The sequence below is a fragment of the Seriola dumerili genome, unplaced genomic scaffold (assembly GCF_002260705.1).
Source record: "Seriola dumerili isolate Sdu_G_001 unplaced genomic scaffold, Sdu_1.0 BDQW01000468.1, whole genome shotgun sequence".
In the NCBI taxonomy this organism is placed as follows: domain Eukaryota; kingdom Metazoa; phylum Chordata; class Actinopteri; order Carangiformes; family Carangidae; genus Seriola; species Seriola dumerili.
In genome coordinates, this window is record NW_019174723.1 from 1,442,860 (window position 1) to 1,466,341 (window position 23,482).

The window sequence follows — 23,482 nt, forward strand, 5'->3', positions numbered from 1 at the left end:
ATGTATTGTCACATATACCATTATATTCCAATATGATAAGAATAGATGGCTAAATACATGTCTAATGCTCAAAATAATTTGTCTACTTTAACCTAATTTGTGCTTCTGCAAAAAGACACAGAAGGTGTGGAACCACATTAAAAAGCAGGAAACCTACTTTAAGATTACCCATCCCCTCAAACACTGACATTTTCCTTTCCACTGTGACATACGTATGTATGCATGGAAAGGTATTCTCCCATTCATTCTGAATAAATGTCTACCAATGAACAAATACCTTTGCTTGATAAAATCAGTCAGCTAAACTCAGCTAAAAAAAAACATGTTCAATTGACAATGAAATACACCAACAGTTATTGCTGTAATAGATTTATACCAGTTTGGAGTGAAATATCTCATTCATACACTGATTTCCTCTATTTTTGTCTTTAATTTTGTTCAAAACAGAATGTGTGACCCAGCCTGAACTGACAACAATGGCAACTGTGTCAAACACGACTCAGTCCATCCTAGCCTGCAACATTCAAGTCGAGGACCTGCCAGTCATATGGAGCATTACGGGCTATGTGGCAGTGAGCTTTGTGAAAATCGTTTTGTGTGTAATCAGCATTTGGGTAAATAAACTCTATTTATCTGCATTATCTATTTATCGTGCACTATATGGATTTGTTGCAGGTTATGTTATCATTTTCAAGTGAATTGTTTATAGACCACATTTATAAACTAATCTAAAATAAAATAACTTGAGGGGAGGGCCTTGCTGCTGCATGTTTATGAGCTTAAGGCGAGACAACCATTACAAAGAGAGTTACACTAATCAGGTTGCAAGGAGATGATAAAGAATGATAATCAGTAATAATATAATCGGAGTTGTTCCGATCAACATCATTTTCCAAACAAATAATGACCGAATAAAAAATGAATTTGTGACAACATAATGATTAAGTTTAGCTAGGTTTAGGGAAACCTGGTTAAGATTGGGGAATGATCGTGGTCAGAAAGAGGAAACAAACAGCGATCTCCTGTATTAAAGGACCAGTGTAGTGCCATCTTGTGGCGAGGTTGCAGACTACAGCCAACTGAATATCCCTTCCCTCCATTTCCAAGCGCGTGGGCGGTTGCCTTCGGGTAATGTAAAAAAGCGAAAGACCCTCCCTAAAGCCAGAGTTTGGTTTGTCCGCTCTGGGCTATTGTAGAAACATGGTGGGCTCTGTGGAAAAGAACCCACTCCCTATCTAGATATGAAGGGCTCATGCTAAGCTAACAAAAACATAACGATTCTTAGTTTCAAATGATTAACTGATACATAAATGTAAACATAATTATGAGTATAATATTCCAATAGATCCCCCCCAAATGGATGCCAAACCATGGATGGATTATGAAATAATGGGCCCCTGAGCACAGGCATGTAAATTGTCATCTCATGGCATGTTCATCTCTTTGTAGTCATTTTGCGTCTCTTTGCGGACATTCAGAATTTCTTTGAAGTAATTTGATTGACTTTCCAACAAGAAATGTTAAAAGTCACTTAAAGAGGGTCTGACCCATGTGGGCTCCTGGACCTGTGCCTGGAGGCCTCTTCGGTTATTCCTCCATGTATGCTCCCCAACATCCTCCATATACAGACTTTGTTGTTGTCTAATAACAACATTTCATTCCTTCTTTGTTCCCGTGATAATTACTACAGCTGCTAGACAGCTTTGTCACTTGAACATAAACATGTGCTGTTTTGGGTCATTTGCTGAAATGACTGAAATGCTGTCATTCATCTTGGGAGGACACTTGCCTCAAGAAAAGATTTGATTTTCGCAATACATCTGAAATATGTATTTATTTGTCTGTTTTTCAAAAGTGACACATGAATGCTCAAGATTAGTGGTTAAATCACAGATAACCACATGGCTAAAGAATTTGAACTTTTACTTCCTATTATTTAAATAGAGAGAGAGATTTTTTCCATCCAGCAAACCTCGGGCTTCACCTGGTTTGAAGGGAAAGTACAGCTGCACGACAGACTTCTGTTGAAATATCTATAATTAGAGTGGTACTTAACTGGAACCTTGAGACAGAGGTGCAGAGGAGACAAAACCCTTTAACTCTTAACTGAGGCTGATCAGGCAGCAGCAATATACAGACATAAGTAAATGACGACATAATTGAGCAAGCACAATACAAAATGTTTTAGTCAACATTTGAGGGTGCGAAGGCAGAGATTTATATGAGCAGAATTTGTGGTCAAGTGAAGATAGAATTGTGATGTAACTGTTTTAAACTAGGGCTACAACTAACAATTATTTTTATTATTGATTAATATAATTTTTCATTAATCAGTTTAACATTTGGCCTTAAACAATAACAGAAAATACCCATCTCAATTTCTAAAAGCACATCTGCAAATGTCTTGTTCAGTTCAGCCAACAGTCCAAAAGGTAAAAGGTATTTAACTTTTAAATGAGAGAAAAAAAAGCAGCGTATGAGAATTGTTTTAGGTTTTTTGCTTGTTTTGATTGAAATGATTAATCGATTATCAAAACAGTTGTTGGTTGTATTTCTGTCAATCGTTTCAGCTCTAGTTTTGACCCTGCAAAAGGAATTATGTAACTACATCTGAGTGATCAACAGGGTTTTTCAAACTCACAATTATCAAAAGTGCTAACTCTCACTTACAGTGCTCAGAACAAACCCAAACGGGAACAGAGCAAAATCTGGTCAAGTTCTTTTTTAAAGTGAAGTGTCATCATGTTAGACCAGATTATTACTGTTATAATCTGGTGTCTGCACAATTATCAAAAATTAAAATGTCAAATTTAGTGTCAGAGGACATTATTGCAAGCAATCAATTTAGTTATTGAACTGGGAGGGATTAGTCTGTCTGACTCTGTAGCAACTTCACTAGGTATTGTAACATCTAATGCAATCCAATTCAACATCTTGAAGAGATGAGTTATATTCAGTGTGAAAACCCTATATACTTCTGTGGGTATTTGACATTTCTGACTAAAAGATGGCTGTTGTTTAGTCATGTTGACAGACTGTGGGCGAGCTGCTCTGAGGTACCATTTCCTCTAACAGCAGCCTTTCTAAACTGCATAGGTTTTTGTTTCTTCTACATGGAGTGGGTTGACTTTTTCCAAACAAACAACTCTTTCAATTTAATAGATTTATTCTGTGTTGTTTTGTCTCTTTCCCGGATCATTCAGGTTATTCGCATCAGGTCTTCAAACCGACAGCAACGAAGGTGGTGAAGCTGACTGCCTGACCTGTTTGGAGACTTCAAAGAGATCATGTAAATACACAGAAAAGTCTTCTAAATCAGCACCTGGAACTGATTATATTTCTTATTTATTGTATTTTTTTTTCACATAGATTTATGTTGGGGGGGGTTTGTGGTGGCCTCAATTTGGAAAAATTCAAAGTGACACAAGAGGATGTAAACCTTGTATAGAGGAACAAACCACAATCACACACACATGTATTTGTAAATGGAATCTATTGCAGTATATAATCGTTGTGAAAACTGTAAAGTATCTTTTACCAACATTCATCAAGTTCATTACTTAAATCCAAAATCTAAACAATCCACGGGAATATGTAAAATAATATATTTGCTTTGAGCTTCCTCATGAAAACTCAAATGAGTCGTTGAGCTTGTGGTTTCACCCACTGCATGTTACACTTTTAGTTCCTGTCCTAAATTAAGCGCAAAAAAAGAATGACATTATTCTGAAACAGTGACATTACAACAATAAACAAATTAAATCTTGTCTTCCTGTTTTAGAAGTAAAGTGAAGTGAAGTGAAAGTGCAGCTTGGCATGCTGGATTATGTGTTTGTGCTCTCCTGTCTGTGTTGACCTTCACTGTTAGGGGATGTGAAGAAATCCAGCAGCTTTTATTCTGCAGACACCTGGTAAAAACTATCACAGAGGAGCGATCATCCACCACTGAGTTCTCCTCCTGGTTTACAAAGTCACACTAAAGCAGGAAACACATTACATGGATCACTGCCTTTAGTAAATATTGATTAGAGCTCATCCAGGAGGCGAGGTGCCTCACTGAGAGCAGCTCAGCAGGTACACAGTGTGGACAATAATGTGCACAGATCACCACCTACTGGCAAATCCTCAGACAACACCACAACAGTCAGAGGAGATAAAAATCAATCAACTAAATCAAGACTTATTTTAGTGCATGTTAGAAGATCTGTGGGATTTGGTCTTGGAAAATGATGGAGTCACAAGAATAAGTATAAACTTTTTCAATGTTTAAAATAAAAATATTACTATAAATATAATAACTTAAAAGAAGTTCACAAAAGTTATTAATGCATAATTTAATTTAATTAATCAATTTATATTAACCTTTTTAAACATTGAAAACGTTTGTACTTATTCCTTTGGCACACTAAAGGCTTCATGGAAGAAGACAATAGAGAAAAACAAGCTCCACCTCTGAAGTGAAAATAAAGTTCAGTAAACTTTTTTCACATCAGACATTTTGAGCTGTCAAACAGGTGTAACTAATCAACTAATAACTGCGTACTGATTGCACACACACACACACACACACACACACACACACACACACACACACAGAGTTTTGTTATCTCAGTCAGTGGCAGCACAGCATTCACCCACTCTTCCTGCAGATAACTACAAGTTCAGCAAGTTCTCAAACGCTTCATCTTTTGCTTCTTGAGGTAGTTCATGGTGGATCATGAGCTTTACTTTGGATCAGGACACTTACGTTCAGAATTTGCTGATATTTAGTGGAATCCATCTTTCTCTATCTGCACAATGTTTCCTTTGATATCGGCTGCCACAACCCCAAAGCAGAATATTTCCGGCCCCAGGGTGGTGGCAAAGTAGAGCACTCAAATTATGGAAGACATAACAGAGTAACCACAATTACCCTGTTTACTGCAGGGGATGTATTTATTTGCCTTCACTACAAAAATCAACATAGTACATAATTTGGTGTAGCCCCTTTCTAGACCAGATATCACAAACTGTCACAATAAAATACAAGAAGAATGACAAAAAATGTAAAATATTAAATTTGTCCACAGAAAGGGAGAGAGTTGCAAAGTTAAGGAGCCACGACTTCAAAGTCACAGTCTTGTTTTTGAGCCCATGAGAAAGGAACAACCAACAAACCCTGGGCCTCAAAGACAAACTGGACACAGTACAGCCCAATAACGTTTCTGAAGAGCTCACCAACACAACTCTGAATCCTTCCAGGAACATTAGCAAAATGAGAACATCCAGACATCTTTTACATTACATTGTCAAGATGCGAGGATTATTTTGAAGATTCAAAATAATCTATATAAATGTAGCACCCCTACACTCTATAAGGTGTTCAAGTGGCTTTACTCACATTAGGCTGGAGTGATGAAGTGTTTGGGTTCAATTTCTTCTGCTACCACGAAGGTTTACCTGTTTTGAGTGAACTGATTAATGCTCTACTAATGATTACAGAACCTGTCAATCTTAGCAGTATATATATATATATTCACTTTGGTTTGTCTATATTTTAAATGACTGATCCCAAACAACTCGTTAAAATTGAAAGGAACAGATGTTTACTGTCAGTATTTTTAGTATATAAACAATATTAACTCATACAATTGAAACAAATCAAAACCCATAGTAAGACTAATTAGACCACTTTAAAATAACAACCAATAACTTACAAAATAATATTAAACCAAAACTGACATATATACCAAGATATCTAAACACAAAATGTCTTGTCTGTGGCAATTTACTTATTCCTCCATGACACATTAACATCAGATACTTAATAAAACTGTAGTGGGCCCACACACACTTACACACACCAAACACAAAACGTTGCAGGCCCGTGTGATCCTCATCAGGGCAACACACAGAAAGTTCAACTCACAGTTTTGGCGGCAGTCCTTGAGGAACAGGTCCAGCTCCGATGAGAGAAGCTCGATGGCAGTGGTGATCCCTCCTCGGGATGAACACCACCCGCTTTTTCCGATCAATAGTGACGTCCTCTGTGCTTGTAGACTGTAGTTGCTCAGCCACACTCAAAGTTTATTGTCCGATCAGCAATGGTGTCCTCGGACCTTACAACTAGTAAACTTTAGGTGCTATACACCGACACACTACGAGAGTCCTGCCCGGTTAGCAATGGCGTCCTCTGGTCCAGCGGCACGCCGCCTTCAGCTTAGCACAGACACACTCGTACAACGTGTTACTCGAACCGTGATTAAGCAAAATCACAGCTGTCTACTGTTTTTCTTCTGTTTACAAACACTTTATCCAGCTGTTTTTAGCTAGCGATTTGTCAGTATTTCTACCCTCCTGTCTTCTCTCTGTAGTTCCGGGTTTTGTTTTCACCCCGCCCTCTTCCACACCTCTGACCAATTACCACAGGTGACACAGACTGATACCTGCGAAAACCAATCAGAGTAACTGTAACTAAAGACACAGAATGTTTTTTTAGTTTACCAAAGTTTGCTGCCCATATTGTTTAGAACTGTTAATTTAACTACTTGTTTAACTATTTACATCATATTTTGCTTATGATTACTTTATCTTAAGTTAGCAATTTTCCCTTTTATTAAAACTAGATTATTCTCAGTTTAATTGCTTTACAGAATTATTGTCATCTAACTTTATTAGGAACTGACATGTTTTAATCCCTTACTTTTACACCGGGGCTACATTAAAAAGGGAAATGTAACTGCAACAATGCAACACTATAATGGAATATAACTTCACATGTGCTAAATCTGACTCAGCATGCAATAATCCTGTAGCACTGTACTATATTTTGTGGGTCACTACTTTCCCACAAAATGTCTTAATACCTTCCTGGAAAGGAGCTCACATGTACAGAAACTGTTAGCATAATTGTTGAGGCATTTCTTGGAAATGAGTCTTAACCAGTTGATGGTCTTCTCATGTTAACTGTTTGGTAAAGAACTTTTTTAACTTGTCTTATCATTAAAACGTATGTTACCATGCTAACTTTAGCACTTAGCTTTAATGCATAGCTGGAGCTACGGTGGAGCTGTACATTACCATTAGTAATTTTAAAAGTTTAAATTTTACATTATGGTTATGTCACACAATATGTTTTATTTCTTGCATTTTACATATTTTTCTTGTCCATTAACCGAGATGTGTAGGCATAATTTAAAAAATGTCTTATTCAACTTCACTGGAGAAAAAAGTTAGGCAATGCAGATTGTGAAAAGAGCACTTTAACTGTAAGGGGACATCACTTTTCAGTGGGAGAACATAACAAGAGAAACAGTGTGATCAGTTGAAAAACAATGTAGTTGCATTAATTTATTAATAAACTGTCCTTTTTTATTTTATTTCATTTTTCTTGGTGGACCCAATAAGAGTTAAGCTAGGCTAATGTAGCACCACTGAAGGGTGCAAAAAAGTTTGGAGAATCACTGGCCAGATAAACAGTGCTTTTGGTCAATGGTCAGTTCAGCAGTAGTGAGTGTGTGAGCTGTACTTTTCCACCTCCCTGCCTCTAAAGATGCTTCACTCCTCTTGTCAAGGAGAGTGAGTCCTGCTGGTGGGAAACCTGACAGAAAGCTTAACTATTTGACACCAACATACGAGGAGTTAACGTGTACCAAAGCGTGTAGTTAATCTTCTCTACACTCAGCCAGAGGCTTCAAAGTGCTGCCCAGCAGGCTCCTCTCAGCCAGTCCGCAGCTCCTTCTCCTCAGACGGAGCAAAACTTTTCTCCGGAGATGAAAATGTCAGTTGTGTCCAAGAAGCTGTGGTCCGTCCACAAACAGCTGGTCCTCCTGCTCACCCCGCTGCTGTTCCTGCCTTTACTTTTTACTCTGCCGGAAAAGGTGAGTGGTTTTACACTGTGTGAGTTCACGAGTTCATGTGTGCATCTTAACGTTTCTAGCATTTTCCATGAATGATGAACGAGTCAGGTTAATTCACACAGGCCTAAAACACCTCTGTCTTATCTGATATGGACATGGATAAAATCACAGGCAGGAGGTTTAATGTCTAAAATCAGTTTGTTCATTCATGACCCTATTTTTCATACAGACGCCATTAATTTGCATTAATTGATAGTTTTCGAAAGACTGACCAGAAAAAATGCCCATTGCTTGATTACAGGACTTGACGAAAACCCTCAATCAGAGCTGACGCTATCAGTCGATTAGTTGATAAATTCTTAATCTATAGAATAATAAAATGCAACTATTGAAATTATACATTAAGCAGTTTAGTCATTTTTTAAGCCCAAATAGTGAAAAAAAATTGCCAAATATTCTCTGGTTCCAGCTGCTCAAAGAGGATTTGCTGCTAATCTTTGACTTATAACACTGTAAACTGAATATCTTTTAGTTTTGGACTTTTGATCGAACAAAAAAGGACATTTGAAAATGTCACCATGGGCTCTGGGAAGTTGTGATTGATATATTTTCAACATTTTTGACATTTCATCAGCCAAAAAATGAATCAATTAATTTAATAAATATTCAGCAGATGAGCAGTTAATGTAAATAAGTGTTAGTTGCAGCCCTAGTAAAGACTCAATAAATCTAAAAGGTTTATATTATTTATTATGTTTATATTGGTTTGTCAACATTTAGTATGCATTTAATTTTTCTTATTTATTTTCTACAAATGAACACATGCACAATGCTTTCTGTCTTTCTCATTCTGACACACACACACACAGTAATTTTATTTTCTGAAGGGCAATGCTGTGTCATTGATGCCCCCAACAACATGTAGTCCATCATCTGTGAAACACAACCCTGCAGCTCATTTGATTGCTTCCTTTTTACCTGTGAAATCTCTTTATTGTTTTGTTAGTTGACTGAACATTAACCACCACATGTTGCTTATCTTTTAGGAGGGAAAATGTCTTTATGTGGTGGTGCTGATGGCTATGTTTTGGTGCACAGAGGCCCTTCCTCTGGCTGTCACGGCGATGCTTCCAGTCTGTCTCTTCCCAACACTGGGAATTCTTCCATCCAAAAAAGTCTGCCCCCAGTACTTCCTGGAAACCAATTTTCTCTTCCTCAGTGGCCTCGTGATGGCGTCTTCAATCGAGGAGTGGGGCCTGCATCGCAGAATAGCCCTGAAGGTCCTTAGTATTGTCGGGGTCAAACCAGCCTGGTGAGAAAGCTTTGCTGGAAGTATGTTTAAAGGATAAATCTGGTGATTCTATATTTATCTCATTGTCAGGAAAAGACCAAACCCAACAAACTTGATCCCACTAACAAGTATTGTTTGTAGGATCTGTGCCATAGTGCTCCTTTGTTGTCCAAAAACTATTAAAACCATACCACTACACTGGGCGACACTCACTGTGTATTAATCCACAGCTCAAAACAGTCCCCTACATCATCATGACTCCTGTTTGTCAGCTTTTTTAAAAGCAAATGTATAAATGTTTGAGAGGTATTCTAAAGATTTATGTGTTTCGTCATCGCAGACTCCGAGCTGAGAGCAATGACAGCAGGTTTGGGAAGTCTGAGCATCGACAAACAAACATTGTTGGTTTTGGTCTTTTGATGTGATTTATTGACAGTAAGAAAATAGACCCAACTCATTCCTTGAAGCAGGAGTTTGTGATGGTGTTTGGTGTTACTGATTTAACATTGGGGATCATATTGTTTCCCAGGCTCATACTGGGAATGATGATGACTTCATCCTTCCTGTCCATGTGGCTCAGCAACACGGCCACAACAGCCATGATGCTCCCTATTGCTAACGCCATCCTGGAGAGTCTGTTTGGAGACCTGGAAACCCTGAAACAAAAGTGCAAGTGCACAGAGGAACCAGAGGGCGAAATAATAAATGGTACGTTGTAGCTATGTTTTTACAAATTTACTAACCAATCGCCAACTAATTGTTAGTTAAAGCTGCTTTAATTAATATTTTTTCTATTAACAAAGGAGCATTTTAGCATCTTCCAACTCATTGTTTAGAGCTGGTAGAGACCAGAGACACCACAACCATGACTCCAAATGAATGATAATGTAGCTCTATGTTGACTGCATGTGTAAATAAACAACCTGTTTGTCATGTCATGTCAGTTGTCAAGTGATGATGTGCCAGTGATGTCATTACAGCTTGTACCACTGCCCCCAAAAAAAATCAATTCATGCAGGTTTAGTAATGTGGGTTTATGTGTCCACACTTTACAAAAAAGATGTACACAGACAGCAAATATTTTTGCATTGTGTTAACCTCGTCTGCATGAGCCTTTAATATGTAATCTAAGATGTGAACTTTGTGCAGTTTTTCCAATACAGTGAGTCCTCGGATACAAAGTTAGTCAATATTCAAGTGGTAATTGATTAATGATGCTTTATTGACTCAGTCATATATTAAATATACCAAAAAGCACTGGCTCCTAAAAGAGCTCAAACTCATAATATAACTCATTCATTCACTCTTATACATATGATGTAAAGCTGACACACAAACTCTTTGCTTCACTTCGTTTCAGGTCAGTCTACTTCAAAGCTGCATTCACTGCCCTCCGTGCCCTCAGAAAAACAAATACTATCAATAGATGGGTAAGAAGAACACAGAGATCATCCACAGTCCTTTCAATCCCAGATGGTGTTTGGATTCTGTGTTTGTTTTTTTTAAGGAAGTATGACCCTTAAGAAAATAAACTTTATCATGTAAAAATAATGATAAGTCTCTTATAATTTGAAAAGGACGGATGGGACAGAGCAGAGTGACACGAGGACAGCTGAGGAGATCCGATCAGAGTCGCAGTATCAGCTGAAGGTGTGGAAAGGATTCTTGATCTGTATTCCTTATGCGGCCAGTATCGGAGGGACCGCTACGCTCACCGGCACCGCACCCAACCTCATCATGATTGGACAGCTGAAAAGGTACAGCTTTTTATTTCGTGCAGCATTCAAACAGAGAAGTGGTCATTTTCCGGTTCTGTTTGACAACAACCCTTTTGCTTTAAAGCTACTTCCCAGACTGCGACCTCATCAACTTTGGCTCTTGGTTTGCATTCGCTTTCCCGCTCATGCTTCTCTTCCTGTTTTTGGGATGGATATGGATTGCGTTTCTCTATGGGGGATTGAACACACGGTAAAGTGATGTAATGTGTTTGTTTGTTGCAGATAAAGAATTTTCAATTGATACCTGTATTGATATCCTTATGATTTCTAGCTACGCACACTAATCACCCTACAAACACACATCAGTAAAGGCCAAATGTTATGACTATGGTTTTGATTTCATATGTGGGAAAACACTTTTAATTATCAGGCAGATTACTCTTTGTTTTTCTTTATAATATGCAGTAATTTCTCTCTTTTATGTTATGCAGATTGTGTTTCAAGAGGCATGACCGAAGAGCCCAGGCAGAGGCCAGAGCCAAGGCTGTAATAGATGAGGATTACAGGAAACTAGGGCCCATAAAGTGAGGACTCGTGTATGTCTTCAAATCTCATGCAATAGATGGTGAATGAGTACGTTTTTATCACTGAGCCTTTAACTGACTTTTCACTCTTACTCAATTTCAGTTTTGCAGAGGGAGCCATCTCTTTCTTTTTCATATTGTTTGCTGTTCTCCTGTTCACACGAGATCCCAAATTTGTCACTGGCTGGTCTGTGTTTTTTAAAAAAGGGTAAGAAAGGCACACTTGATGTAGTCTGTTATTCAGTACAATAGTTTTTTTATGTTAAAAGAAATTATTGCAGAATCTATATGAGATGATATGAGATGCTTGTTGATTATTCTTTTGGGTTAATTATGTCCTCCTCTTGTTGTCCTGCAGGTATGTCTCAGATGCAGTGACTGGTGTGATCATTGTGTCCATATTGTTCTTCTTCCCCTCACAGAAACCTTCTCTGAGCTGGTGGTTCGACCCTCAAGGTCAGTGACCTCTTAAACAATACACCTATACTTTTAATTTACAAGAAACAGAATTTATTCTAATTAACATTATAAACTATTATTTTAATGACTGATAGTATAAAATATTGGATATTATAAATAAGCAAGGTGCTGTAAAAAAAAAGGATGAAATAAGAGTGCCATCCATCTAAGAGCTAAAACAACTGGAAATGAGCAGTTGCATCAGGTCAAGTCAGAAATTAATATTAATTTTGATATATTTGTGAAAGATTCAAATACATTCAAGACTGTGACTCTGTTGCAGAATAGTGAAAATAAGCTGAGGAATGTTAATAATGTAGATTAGAGAGTCTGGGTAAATTTCCCGTCTGGAAGTGAGACTGTAGTTTCTCTGTTTCTGATTAGAATAAGCTCTCAAAGCTATGTTGTCACACTTTGGGGGTTTTGTTTTTGTGTGTGTGTGTGTGTGTGTGTGTGTGTGTGTGTGTGTGTGTGTGTGTGTGTGTGTGCGTGCGTGCGCGTGTGTGTGAGCATGCGCACAAACTGTATGCACGTGTCTTGTGTGTGTTGAAGACACGTGTGCGTGCGATTGTGTATATTATGTTCAGCTGGTCAAATAAACCACTGGATGCAAGCAGAAAAAGCAAATCATGGGGTTCATTTGTTCCTTTCAATGTAGGTCAAAATTTAGAATGGAGCAAGAATTGCGCCTCTTTTTCTTTAAAATGCTGATTTTTTAGTTGCCAAAGGCAGTTCAAAGTTTCAGCTCGTGTTTCTGTTATTGTTTTGAGTGTTTTGAAAATGAATCTAGGCACTGATAAATGATTTGTGATCTGTAAAATGCATCCGCTGTATTCACAGGAAGTAAACCAGACATTGTTTATACTGACGTGGTTTTGAACGACCACTTAAGAAGTTTACTTCAACTGCATTAATCTCACCTTGCGTCAATAACGCTGTAGAAAAAATGACGTCCTAAATATATCCAGGGAGAAGTCAATTGTGATAAACATCTACAAATGCTGAAACAGCACAGCCTCATACTGAATTATATTTTACTGCATATATAAAAGTCTTGATTTAAAACAATGTTTTTTTTATTGTTTTGTCCCATGTTGTTTTTCCTCAGGTTCAAACACTCCTTATGTTCCTCTCTTGTCATGGAAGAAAGCCCAGGACTCTGTTCCCTGGAATATCATTCTGTTGCTTGGAGGCGGCTTTGCAATGGCCAAAGGTTGTGAGGTAAAGATGTTGGTCCATGTCAAAACGGCCAAAAACTTGTCATGAAATACGACTGGATGAGTGTTCATCATGTTCTCTTATGTTTCTCAAATCAGTAGGTCGACATTTCTGGTTAACATAGCTTAGCATAAAGACTGCAGATAGAGGGAAACAACCAGCCAGGGGTAAAAAAAATCCACCTGCACCACTCTATCACATATCTCCTTTGTATATACTGAACAAAAACCAAAATGTAAAAACAACAAATTGTGGTTTTGGGGGGGTGTCTGTGCAGTGACTTCCTGGATAAGAATCTATAACCCCCTCACAGTTTCTTGTTTTTTGTTCAGATTAAACAAGCAAGCTGTAATATGTTAATTAGTGAGTTTTAGAGTGGCTGGTGGACAGATTAATTTTTTTAATCTTTTGGACAGAGCCTTGCTAGCTCTTTACCTGTTTCCAGTCTTTATATTAAGCTAAGCTAACAGGCTGCTGGTTGTAGCATATAATTGTCTGCAAAGAAACACATATCCCCAAATATGAAACTCTTCCTGTCAGATTTAGTTTGTTTGCTAATGTTTCCTTCCAGCTGGATGCAGGATCAGTGACTCTAAGTTGAAAAACGTTGTCATAAGCCTGTGTGATAAAAATGTATCTCCCCTCTCTCCTGTTGCCTCTGTGCCGCTCTGCTCTGTTTGGGTCTGTTCTCGACTCTGCTTTATTATGTTGTGATTTGATCTTTGACCTTTAACCCCAATCTTGTGGCGTTTGGCAGGAGTCTGGCCTTGCCTCCTGGATCGGAGGCCACCTCCAACCTTTGGCCGAGGTCCCCCCTGCTGCAGCTGTGATGTTGATCACTGCTTTCCTGGCCTGTTTCACTGAGTTCGCCAGCAACACGGCCACAATTATCATATTTTTACCTGTCATTGCTGAACTGGTGAGACTGGTCTTCAACTTACAGATATGTAGAGAGTTAGACTTTATTTAACTATGTGTTCCTGTTGTGTAACGGGTCGATGAAGTTGACAGTCAGGCAGACAAGCTGTGAGAGTCGAGCTAAAGCAATGGAAACTCATGAACTGGACAGGGAACAGGTTTTGTTGCTGACCTCATCCTTTCTGTTGGCCGAAGGCTTAGTAGACTTGTTAAACTCTTTCAATAGATGTTCTTATGTTTGTAGCCTGTTGGACATTAACTGCTGGTGGCAGTAATTATTAACTGGAGCTTTTGCACTTTGCAATGGTACCTATACTGTAAAGAACACAGTTAAAGTAAAAAATACTACTAAACTAAACTAAACTAAACAAAACAGAGAGAGAAATCTCAGATATAGATATCTCAAATTGCTTACAAATTAAGCCAAAACTATCTGCATGGCTTCACACACCTAGAGGGAAGCGAACGTTTATTAGACTGAAGAAATTGCTGCTGTTTATATCACAAACATATAGCCATGCTAGCAGTGTGTCAGTCAGGTGGCACTTTGTTCCAGACTGAAATATCTCAACAGCCGTTCGATGAATTGACATGAGACTTTGTACAAACATTCATGAGCCCCAGTGGATAGATCCCAATGATTTTGGTCCCTTGACTTTTCATCTAGCACCACCAGTGGTCTGAGGTTTTAAAGAGTGCAACTATAGATAAACCTGCCCAGTATAGTGCTGTGGTGCATAATATCCTGTCCCAAAAATGTTTTGGTCTTTGTCTTTGCCTCTGCAGGCTATTCATATCTCAGTGAACCCTCTGTACTTCATGATACCTGCCACAGTAGGATGTTCATACGCCTTCATGCTGCCAGTGTCCACGCCCCCCAACTCCATCGCCTTTGCATCAGGTCATCTCATGGTCAAAGACATGGTAAGATCATCACAGCAGCATTTTACAACAATATCATACATGAATTGCAGTTTATCACATATCCTCATGTCCTCGCAGGTGAAGACTGGCATTGTAATGAACATCCTGGGTGTCCTCTCTGTCTCTCTGGCCATGAACACATGGGGCGTTGCCATGTTTAACTTGAACATGTATCCAGAATGGGCTCAGTCCATCAACAAGTCTGCTGTTGTTACTGATGTGCACTTCTCATCTGTCCAGTCGCTCAACGCTACTCTCTGAACACTCACCCAGTCTCAGCAGGAGCACAGGAGAAGTATCAGAGGATTGTGTAAAGATTTAATACTAAACAGGGACAAAAGTCTGTCAGTAGACATCTACACTGTGTCACTACAATGTCAAAATGCTCTGGGAGCTTCAGCTATTACCTGTTATGATGCTTTTAATAAGTTTGTTGTATTCAAGTGTCTGTTTAGGCTCTCAACTGTCAAGATTTCATGCTGTGAAATCTTGGCACACACTAAATTGTAAGTAAACAACAACTCAAGCTTTTAAGTATTTTTTTAAAAACATGTTTTGAAACTCCAGTCCGTAGAGTGTGCTGTTTGTATGGATGCAACAAGGCTGACCTCTGCTGAAAGAATGAGAGAGACATCTGTGAATAATTATTTTAAAAATATATAATTTATGTTAAAATCACTAAGAGATCATGCTACTTGTTTATGTATTATCTGGCACGTGTTTCGTGACCAGAGCCACAATGCATAAACAATATTTTAAATCTTTTCTACATTTCTACATCTACCCCGACTAATGAATGTGTAAATTTTGTTACAAAGTGATTTGCATTCTTACAGTATAACTGCTGTTACAAATAAATTGTTTGAGTTTGTATTATGATCATTTAGTTGTATGTGGTGTCTGTATTTGCCTGTGACGAGAAGGTTTATCGCTAAGGGGCTTGTTATCAGAATATCTGCAACAGTTAAATCGTGTTTTAATTTTTAATAGAAAACCAACAACTAAATGAAACCAGGTTTAACGCAAATTTTTAACACATTTTGGCCTCTGAACACACAACAAGAGCCAGGGAGAGTACACAGTGGTAAATTCCTTACAATGTTTATTTGGTGTTGTAAACTGTCTGAAGTCACAAGGCTCAACAACAATAGGTAACTTGTGCAAGTCTTTGTGGTTACTCAGTGTTAGCAGGGTCAGCGCAAAAGGTCCTGTGGTGTCTAGATGTGAAACTATAAATTACCTGACAGAGCAGGACAGGATGTACCCTACTGTCAGCACCACACAAAATACGTGTCTACTAAGTGTAGATTTATAGCTTTGCTTTTTGAGAATCCAAACAGAGATAATAAATACTTTAATCTTCTGTTGTTACTCATAATTAATGTAACTGACATTTTTTTTGTGTTGATCATAACTAATTCTATGTTGAATCCCATCTCTCTCTGGTGACATAAGATTGTGTGTGTGTGTGTGTGTGTGTGTGTGTGTGTGTGTGTGTGTGTGTGTGTGTGTGTGTGTGTGTGTGTCTGTCTTGTGACGTTCTAATAACGTTCTCCTGCCCTCTATGAGTGAAGGTGAATATTTTCACACAAGTATACACTGTCAAATTATACATTGCCCATCAGTGAAAGATTAACAAAGAATCATCAGTGAAAGATTAACATTGAGTCCCTATAGGATATACAACAGATTCATTAATCTGGCGAACATCCACAGAATCCACAGGATTAAAAGTAATAATAAGAAACAAATGTAACTTAAGAGAAGAAGACAACTAGAATAGTGGCTAGCTTGTTAAGGTGTGAGCTAATCACAGGAAAAAAACAAGTTCTACTAAATAACAAATCAGCAAAATGACAAAAGGAGAACCTACAGATAATACTCAAACCGAGCTGCTTCATTCTATCAAAACTGAATTTTAAGTTTGGAGTGTAGATGTTTCTTGATGAAATGTACCTTCGGGGTTGTAGTTCACAAATAATAATTCATTTATACATTTTTTCAACTAAAAGCAGCTAGCTTGTTCTGCTCCAGTGCACCTGCTTTACACTGATAGAGAGGAAGATGATGGACAGATGAGCTTCTGACAAAATGTTGCTATTGCCATTCAGAAACAGTTATTATTAAGTAGTAAACAAATATATTAACATTTTTATTTTAATTTGTCCCGTGATCTAGAGAATATTTAAAAATAGCTATGGATTGGTGTTTATTCATTTCTTTCATGTGACTTTCAAGCCCTGTGATTGGTGGGCCTGAGTTCCAAGTGGGCAGGACCATCCGCATATGATTTGAAAATGTGAAACAGTCATCAGTTTTATAGTCTATTTGACAGACTAGAGGAAAGAGTAAACAGGAAACGGCTCAGCAATGAGTCTGAATGCAGCCAAACTTTCCCCCTCCAGCAGATCAGTGTTAAAAGGCTCAAGTGTCAAGCTACACACTTTTGTAGAGGGACTTTATACGAAGTATGTGTGATCACACTGGTCTGGTATGTCACCCTAAAACTGTACTGTGGTTAGTGTGCCCTTTGTCACATTGTGTGTGTGAGTGTGTCATGCCTCTCCATATGATTCTGTCTCATGTATGGTTTACATAGAGAAGAGTTTTCTTCTCGTTTCCTACGTGGGAACTTGCAGGCAGCCCACAACCATCAACATGACCATGACTGTTCAGAGAAGTTCCCCTTTTTACCTTCATAGTCCTCCATCACTTCCCAGTCCTGCTTTTCCTAAATCTAACATCAGAGGATGTTTATCACCGAGACATTTATTACTCCTCTCAGGTAAGATTTTTTATGTTCTATTGTTTTATGTTATGTTTTATGTTTATATTATTTTATTAATTCAGCCTTAATATTCTAATAACTTCCCATCTATTTATCTGTCTGTCTGTCTATAAGAGCCAGACGCACTGATTTCCAGGAGACTTGTCATCACAGTCATTACAGAAATAAACTGTTTATTGTCAATAAATAGTTTATGCACATAACTCTCCCTAAAGCCTCAAATTTTCTTTTTTTCTATTTATGTTTGTGTGTGGATTAAACAATTTAGATATAATGTGTTGATTAGCGAGCTGTAGAGGTGCTAGTGAGTGCATTTTTGAGCTGTGAGAGCTTCTTACAGTAAAAGTGGCTATAATCAGTATTTTATTCCAACAATGTATCAAATAACAATGCAACAATGATAACAATGCGAGTGATGAACCAGCAGAGAATTATCACCTGAATCTGCAGCTCTCCTTTTTTATTTAAAGAGATTTATATTAAGTTTCAGTTCTTTGTTTACCTGTCTTGCAGCAGTTTTACTGTTTTGGTTCACTCTCACCACTCTCAAAAACCCACTGTACTCTGTACCTGCTCAGCAGACAGATACAGTAACTGGTGAACATAGTGGAGCATTTAGCAGCTAAGGAGACAGATATTTCCCTCTGAAGTTGAAAGACACCAAAAAAAGCTACAACTAAGTTAATATTGGACTTATATTCATCTGGAGGCCTGTAGCTTCAAATGAATGATAATCTCACTCTGTAATTGCTGGATGTGAAATAATAAGTTCACCATTAATTTAAATGGTGATATGTCGATGGTCAAAATTTGTTCCTGCTGCCTCCCAAAAGTCCACAATGCTATGCTTATTAGCTTTCTTGCTGAGGGTTAGATGAGAAGATCAGTCAGAAGATCTCATACCTGTTGGTTGAATATGAAGCTGGAACCAGGACACAGTTATCTTAGCATAGCATAAAGACAGGAAACATGGAGAACCAGCTAGTGACTCTGTCCAACGGTAAGAAATCCCTCTACCTGCACCTTTAAAGCTCAATAATTACCATGTTATATCTCGTTTTGTTTAATCCGCACAAAAAGCAAAGTGTTATGTGGTGTCACTTTGTTACAGCTGTCCTTTATGCTAAGCTAAGCTAACATGCTGCAAGTGGTATCTTCTGATTTAGCATCCTGAAATGGGAGTGGTATCAATCATCTCATCTGTAATGATCTCATCTGTAAGGAAAATAAGCGTATTTCTCAAAGTGTTTCCTTGACGTTGTTAAAGTTGTATTTTTTTTTTTCCATCCTCAGGAGCAGAGCCAGCTTTTACAGACAGGCTTCAATATCTTTCCTGCTTTATCTCTGGGATGTTTACTCTGCACCTTCACCTGCTGGAAGACACATCCTGACTCTGCTGTCCCTCTGTTTCACACTCGCCATCATCACCGGTGGCCTGCTTCATCACTGGCTGTCCAAGACTCTGAGATATGACCATGAAGCCTCTGCTCAGACCACCTGCATCTACTCTGTGGCCATGTTTCTGGTCTCATCCCTGTGTCACCCTCTGCGCTGCGTGCTGACTATGATTCTGCCCACTGTCTGTACCAAACAGGGGCGCAAACTCCTCATCTCAGCCTCTGTCATGATTTTAGTGGTGAACGTCATCCCTAATATTACGGTGAATGTAGGGGCGGTGGCACACATCCTGAAGTGCACCGCTGAGGGTTTCACAAAGACTTTATTAAATTCATCTGAACCTTTGAACAAAGTGAAGCGAGACCTTGTTGAAGAAACCATCAAAATGAATAGGGAAGACTTGAGCTTTGTGACTAATTTAAGGAAGTTAGATCATTTCACAAATGTTAATGTGTCAGAAGTCAAACGCCGGTTTAATGAAATGATTGGGCAGATGGAGGTCAACTTCTCACACACCAGGAACCTGCTGAAAGAGTGTAAACTGCTGGCGAACCGAATCCTTGCTGCTGTTTTTGTTGCTTTGCTAATCTTTGAATGCGCACGCTACTTGAAATCTTATCTGACATCAGTTCAGTTTGATAATGGCTACACCTCCAGAAATCTCCTGAAAAAAGCAACTGCCACTGGTAACAAAAGACCAGCTAAAATAAAAATAAATTCCGCAAGCTGTGAAGTAACAAATCAGGAGTGTACCTCTTGCTTCATGTCATTGGTTGTGGTGACGTTATATTTCATTGCAATAACTGCAATAGTAGCTTTGGATCACGTTGTACATCACATAGTTGAGGTGATTGTGCCCTGGTTACTGGATTTTCCACCTACATCTGCCGGCATAAGTGTCAATTATAAGGTAAGACAGTACACAGACCGTTTCTCCATGACTGCTCCTTTTATTGTACATGCAGCATTTTTTTCATCGCTTTTAGGCTTTTCGTGTATTTGCTTTTGTCTTTTAGCTCCAGTTCTTCTCCCCTGCATCCTGTATTATCCCACAATTCTGCGTCACACAGGAGCTAACCAACTTCCACAGGGATTACAAGTGGACATTCAGCCCAGAGCCCTCGCTCTGTGATGTGACAACTTCAGCTCCAGACCTGAGAGTCACACTCCTGCTGGGATGTCTCTGGCTGATGAGCTACTCTCTGGTGTTCCTCGAGGTCTACGCCAGACGGCTGCGCAGGAAAATCTCTGCATCCTTTTTCAGAGAGCAGGAGGAGAGGAGGATGGCCTACTTGATGAAGAAAATACAAGAGAAACAGAATAAAAAAGAGCAAAAAGAGCCTGTTTCTGTTCAGGTTGCCTGTGGTTGAAGTTGTTTTGATATTTTTGGCCTTGCCTGCTGCATGGAAATATCAGTCATTCCACCACTTTGGTCCAGATGGAAATATCTCCAAGAAATTCTCTAGAGGCATATTTTGGTCCCCAGAGGATGAAGCTTTTCCTCAGACGCCACCATGAGTTTAACATTTAGGGTTTTAGTGAAATGTCTCCACAGCCATTGAATGGATTGTCATGGGATCTGTCACAGATATTGTGCCAAAACAATGAATCCTCATAACTTTAAAGGTCCCCTGACTTGTCATGTAGCATCACCGGCAGGTCAAAGTTTTATGAAATCTCAAAAGTTACTTGATGAATTGGCACAAAATGAAGTAGAGAAATTCATGTATCTAATGATTTTGGTGATTTCCTTACTTTTCCTCTAGTGTCGAGATTGAAATGTCTCAACAAACAATGGATAACTTTGTTAGCTTAACTTTTAATCCAATCATCAGGCCAAAATTTAATTATTCAGTACTTTAGCTGCCAATTCCTGCAACACATATAACTTTGTGTTTAGTGCTAATTAGCAAATGTTAGCGTGCTAACACACAAAACTAAGATGCTCAAGATTGTGAGCATGCAGCATTTAGTTCAAAGCACTGTTAAATTCTGCCTCACAGAGCTGTCAGTGTGGCTGTCGACTCCAAGCCTTGTCTACAGTACAGTTCTTCTTAGGTCGTATATCATTCTGTTCTAGCAAAAACATAAACTGAAGAAAGGGCTTCCTGTGTATGAGTCACTGCCAACACCTTTTCTTTTGCAAGCGTGTCACCCCTCTACAGGCTCCTCTCAGGCGCCCACACTTAAACCTGATGTGGTTTTTATAGATGGTGCACAACATCTGCTGATTTTACATCCACTCTTTATTTTTTTGACCTACACATGCCTGGTAACAGCTTCTTTGTTTTCTTTTCAGAGGAAAGAAAACTGTACATTGTATTTTTCTGTGCTGTGTGTGCAGTGTTGTTTTTTCTCTTGTGTGATTGTGGCTATTTCTTGTGGGGGTTTTTTTGTTTGTTTTTTTTACTCCTCAGTCCCACTAGATGCCACTATGGTGCTTTGGACAAATGAGGACAGCACATAATATAGTACCTCCAGTCTGTAAATGAGCACTGATAGATTAGATCTAGGCAATTTTTTTAAAATATTGTATTGGCCTAGATAACCATAATAAATTAAATGAATCTGTTTCATGCACACATAAAATAATTCACCAGCCTATTTTAGTGCGGCCTTATAAAAAAAGAATCACTTCCTTTCTCTGAAAAACTCCTTTGCATATCAGTACGCTCCTGCTTAAAATTCCCATGAGGCTTCAGGAGTTTATTTGAAGACCTCATCTTAGAATAATAATAGAAAACCTCTTTATCATCTATTTTTACTCCTGACTTCTTAGCCACTTCATGATTGTCTCAAAATTCAGCAGCAGTCTGTGTAAAGATGATGGTCCAGAAATTATAAATAATTCATATATTTTCCTGTTACTATGAATTCCCACATCAGTGTGTTGCTTACTAAGAGTGTGTGACAGCTCTGGTCTTAAGCTCATTGGAAATGCACTTAACTGAAAGGTGGATTATTGCTAAAAATGTAAATAAAAAATTAACCCCTAACGCCCAAGTTTCCCCCTTCTGTCTCTCCTTTAGTAGCTTTAAAGTCACACAAATCAACATATGCTATATCCTCCTGAATATATTCTGTATCAGCTTGTTCCAGCTCTTCATTGAAGCTATATGATGTAAAACATTAAAAGTGACAAATGAAAATATCCTAGATGTCTTTCATTTTACATATTCCTCAAAGTTCAGCCTGAAAGGTTTGACACATTTAGAAACTTATTACATATTTTTGATGCACAGCATGAGTCTCCATTTATCTTCAGACCAGTGGACTGTTAGGAAAAAAAATAAGATATAAATATTGATAAAGATGTGAATGAAGAGACAATAGTTGTTAGACACAATATATGACAGACATCTTAGTATGCAGCAGTTAAGGCGGACAATTACCTGGAGCTGTTCTGCAGGATTTTTTTTTTCCTCCTGTGAAGCTGTTATCTGTTCATTAGAGACAGTCTGGTGGACCGCCTGAAAACTATTCTTCTACGAAAATGCAAGTATCTCTCATGTATTGGCATTCATACTGACAGTGTTGTCTACAGATTGAGGGTCAAAGAGCGGTCCAAGCACGAAGTGGTTTGTTGGAATCTGTTTTGATAGCTTTGAGAAACAGATTAGTTTTTTTGTTTTTTTGTTTTTTGAACGATGGGTTTTAATCTTAATCTAATGTCTTCAGATATTGGGTGCACCCGGCTGTAGCAGCATCAGCATCTAGCACACAGTCAGACAGACTGCCGGGAGCTGTGAAAGCTTTCCCAAATGTCACAGGAATAGCAAGAATCTTAATCTTCTGATGTGTGTTCCTGTTTGTCCCTCAGGAGTTAAGAAATTTATTTCTAATTCTCATCTCCTGAACGAACGCTAACCCAGCGAATCTGAGGATGTCAATTTGTCCTTTCATATAAGATGAAGTGTTAACTAAATTATGTCTGCAAGTGACAATTAGTGCCATTTCAGTTCAATGGCGAGTCACTGCAGTGGATGATGTGTTGAATTGCAGGCTACCTCCTCCGTTCTTTCAATAATTACAGGGTTTATGGTCACATCCATGGACACAGTGGTTGACATGACATCCTGAGCTTGGATGGGGAGGAGGTGGAATTGATTTTCAAGTTGGTGGCTGAACAAAAGCAGTGTGTATCAGTGTGGATAAAGTGGTGTGTGATGTGAGAGGGAGGTAGGGAGGGGTGCACTGGGAAAATAAAGAGGGAGAGAGAGACATATGTGGACGACCAGAGCGGCTCTGGAGGAGGACTAAGCAGTCATCTGTGTTTCTTGGTTGACTGCACCTGAGTGCTGCAACCATGTCAGAGTGAGCTCTGCCTCTTGGAAAAGGATGGTAAG

The 23,482-nt window shown here is 38.6% G+C and overlaps 2 protein-coding genes across 2 annotated transcripts; both read left to right on the forward strand.

Annotated features, from left to right (window-relative positions):
- The first annotated feature begins 7,551 nt into the window (after positions 1 to 7,551).
- slc13a3 (solute carrier family 13 member 3) lies at positions 7,552 to 15,516 on the forward strand. Its single transcript, XM_022763115.1, has 13 exons — positions 7,552 to 7,859; positions 8,885 to 9,150; positions 9,659 to 9,837; positions 10,490 to 10,559; positions 10,707 to 10,886; positions 10,972 to 11,097; positions 11,339 to 11,431; positions 11,535 to 11,639; positions 11,790 to 11,887; positions 12,999 to 13,111; positions 13,866 to 14,027; positions 14,813 to 14,950; positions 15,029 to 15,516. Exons 1-13 carry the CDS (start codon positions 7,752 to 7,754, stop codon positions 15,209 to 15,211), a joined length of 1,821 nt encoding a protein of 606 aa, XP_022618836.1. The 5' UTR covers positions 7,552 to 7,751; the 3' UTR covers positions 15,212 to 15,516.
- A 1,883-nt stretch (positions 15,517 to 17,399) lies between these two features.
- On the forward strand, positions 17,400 to 22,219 carry ocstamp (osteoclast stimulatory transmembrane protein). The gene is made up of 3 exons (XM_022763363.1): positions 17,400 to 17,735; positions 19,032 to 20,046; positions 20,153 to 22,219. The coding sequence occupies exons 1-3, from the start codon at positions 17,701 to 17,703 to the stop codon at positions 20,504 to 20,506; spliced, it is 1,404 nt and encodes a 467-aa protein (XP_022619084.1). The 5' UTR covers positions 17,400 to 17,700; the 3' UTR covers positions 20,507 to 22,219.
- The last annotated feature ends 1,263 nt before the right edge of the window (positions 22,220 to 23,482 follow it).

Bases quoted from the DNA above. Each gene is read 5' to 3' on its own strand.
- slc13a3 (XM_022763115.1), top strand. From the start codon at position 7,752: ATGAAAATGTCAGTTGTGTCCAAGAAGCTGTGGTCCGTCCACAAACAG. The intron at 9,151-9,658 runs GTGAGAAAGCTT...ATTGTTTCCCAG, and splicing joins GTCGGGGTCAAACCAGCCTG to GCTCATACTGGGAATGATGA. The intron at 10,560-10,706 runs GTAAGAAGAACA...TAATTTGAAAAG, and splicing joins CAAATACTATCAATAGATGG to GACGGATGGGACAGAGCAGA.
- ocstamp (XM_022763363.1), top strand. From the start codon at position 17,701: ATGTTTATCACCGAGACATTTATTACTCCTCTCAG. The intron at 17,736-19,031 runs GTAAGATTTTTT...TTCCATCCTCAG, and splicing joins ACATTTATTACTCCTCTCAG to GAGCAGAGCCAGCTTTTACA. The intron at 20,047-20,152 runs GTAAGACAGTAC...TTTGTCTTTTAG, and splicing joins GCATAAGTGTCAATTATAAG to CTCCAGTTCTTCTCCCCTGC.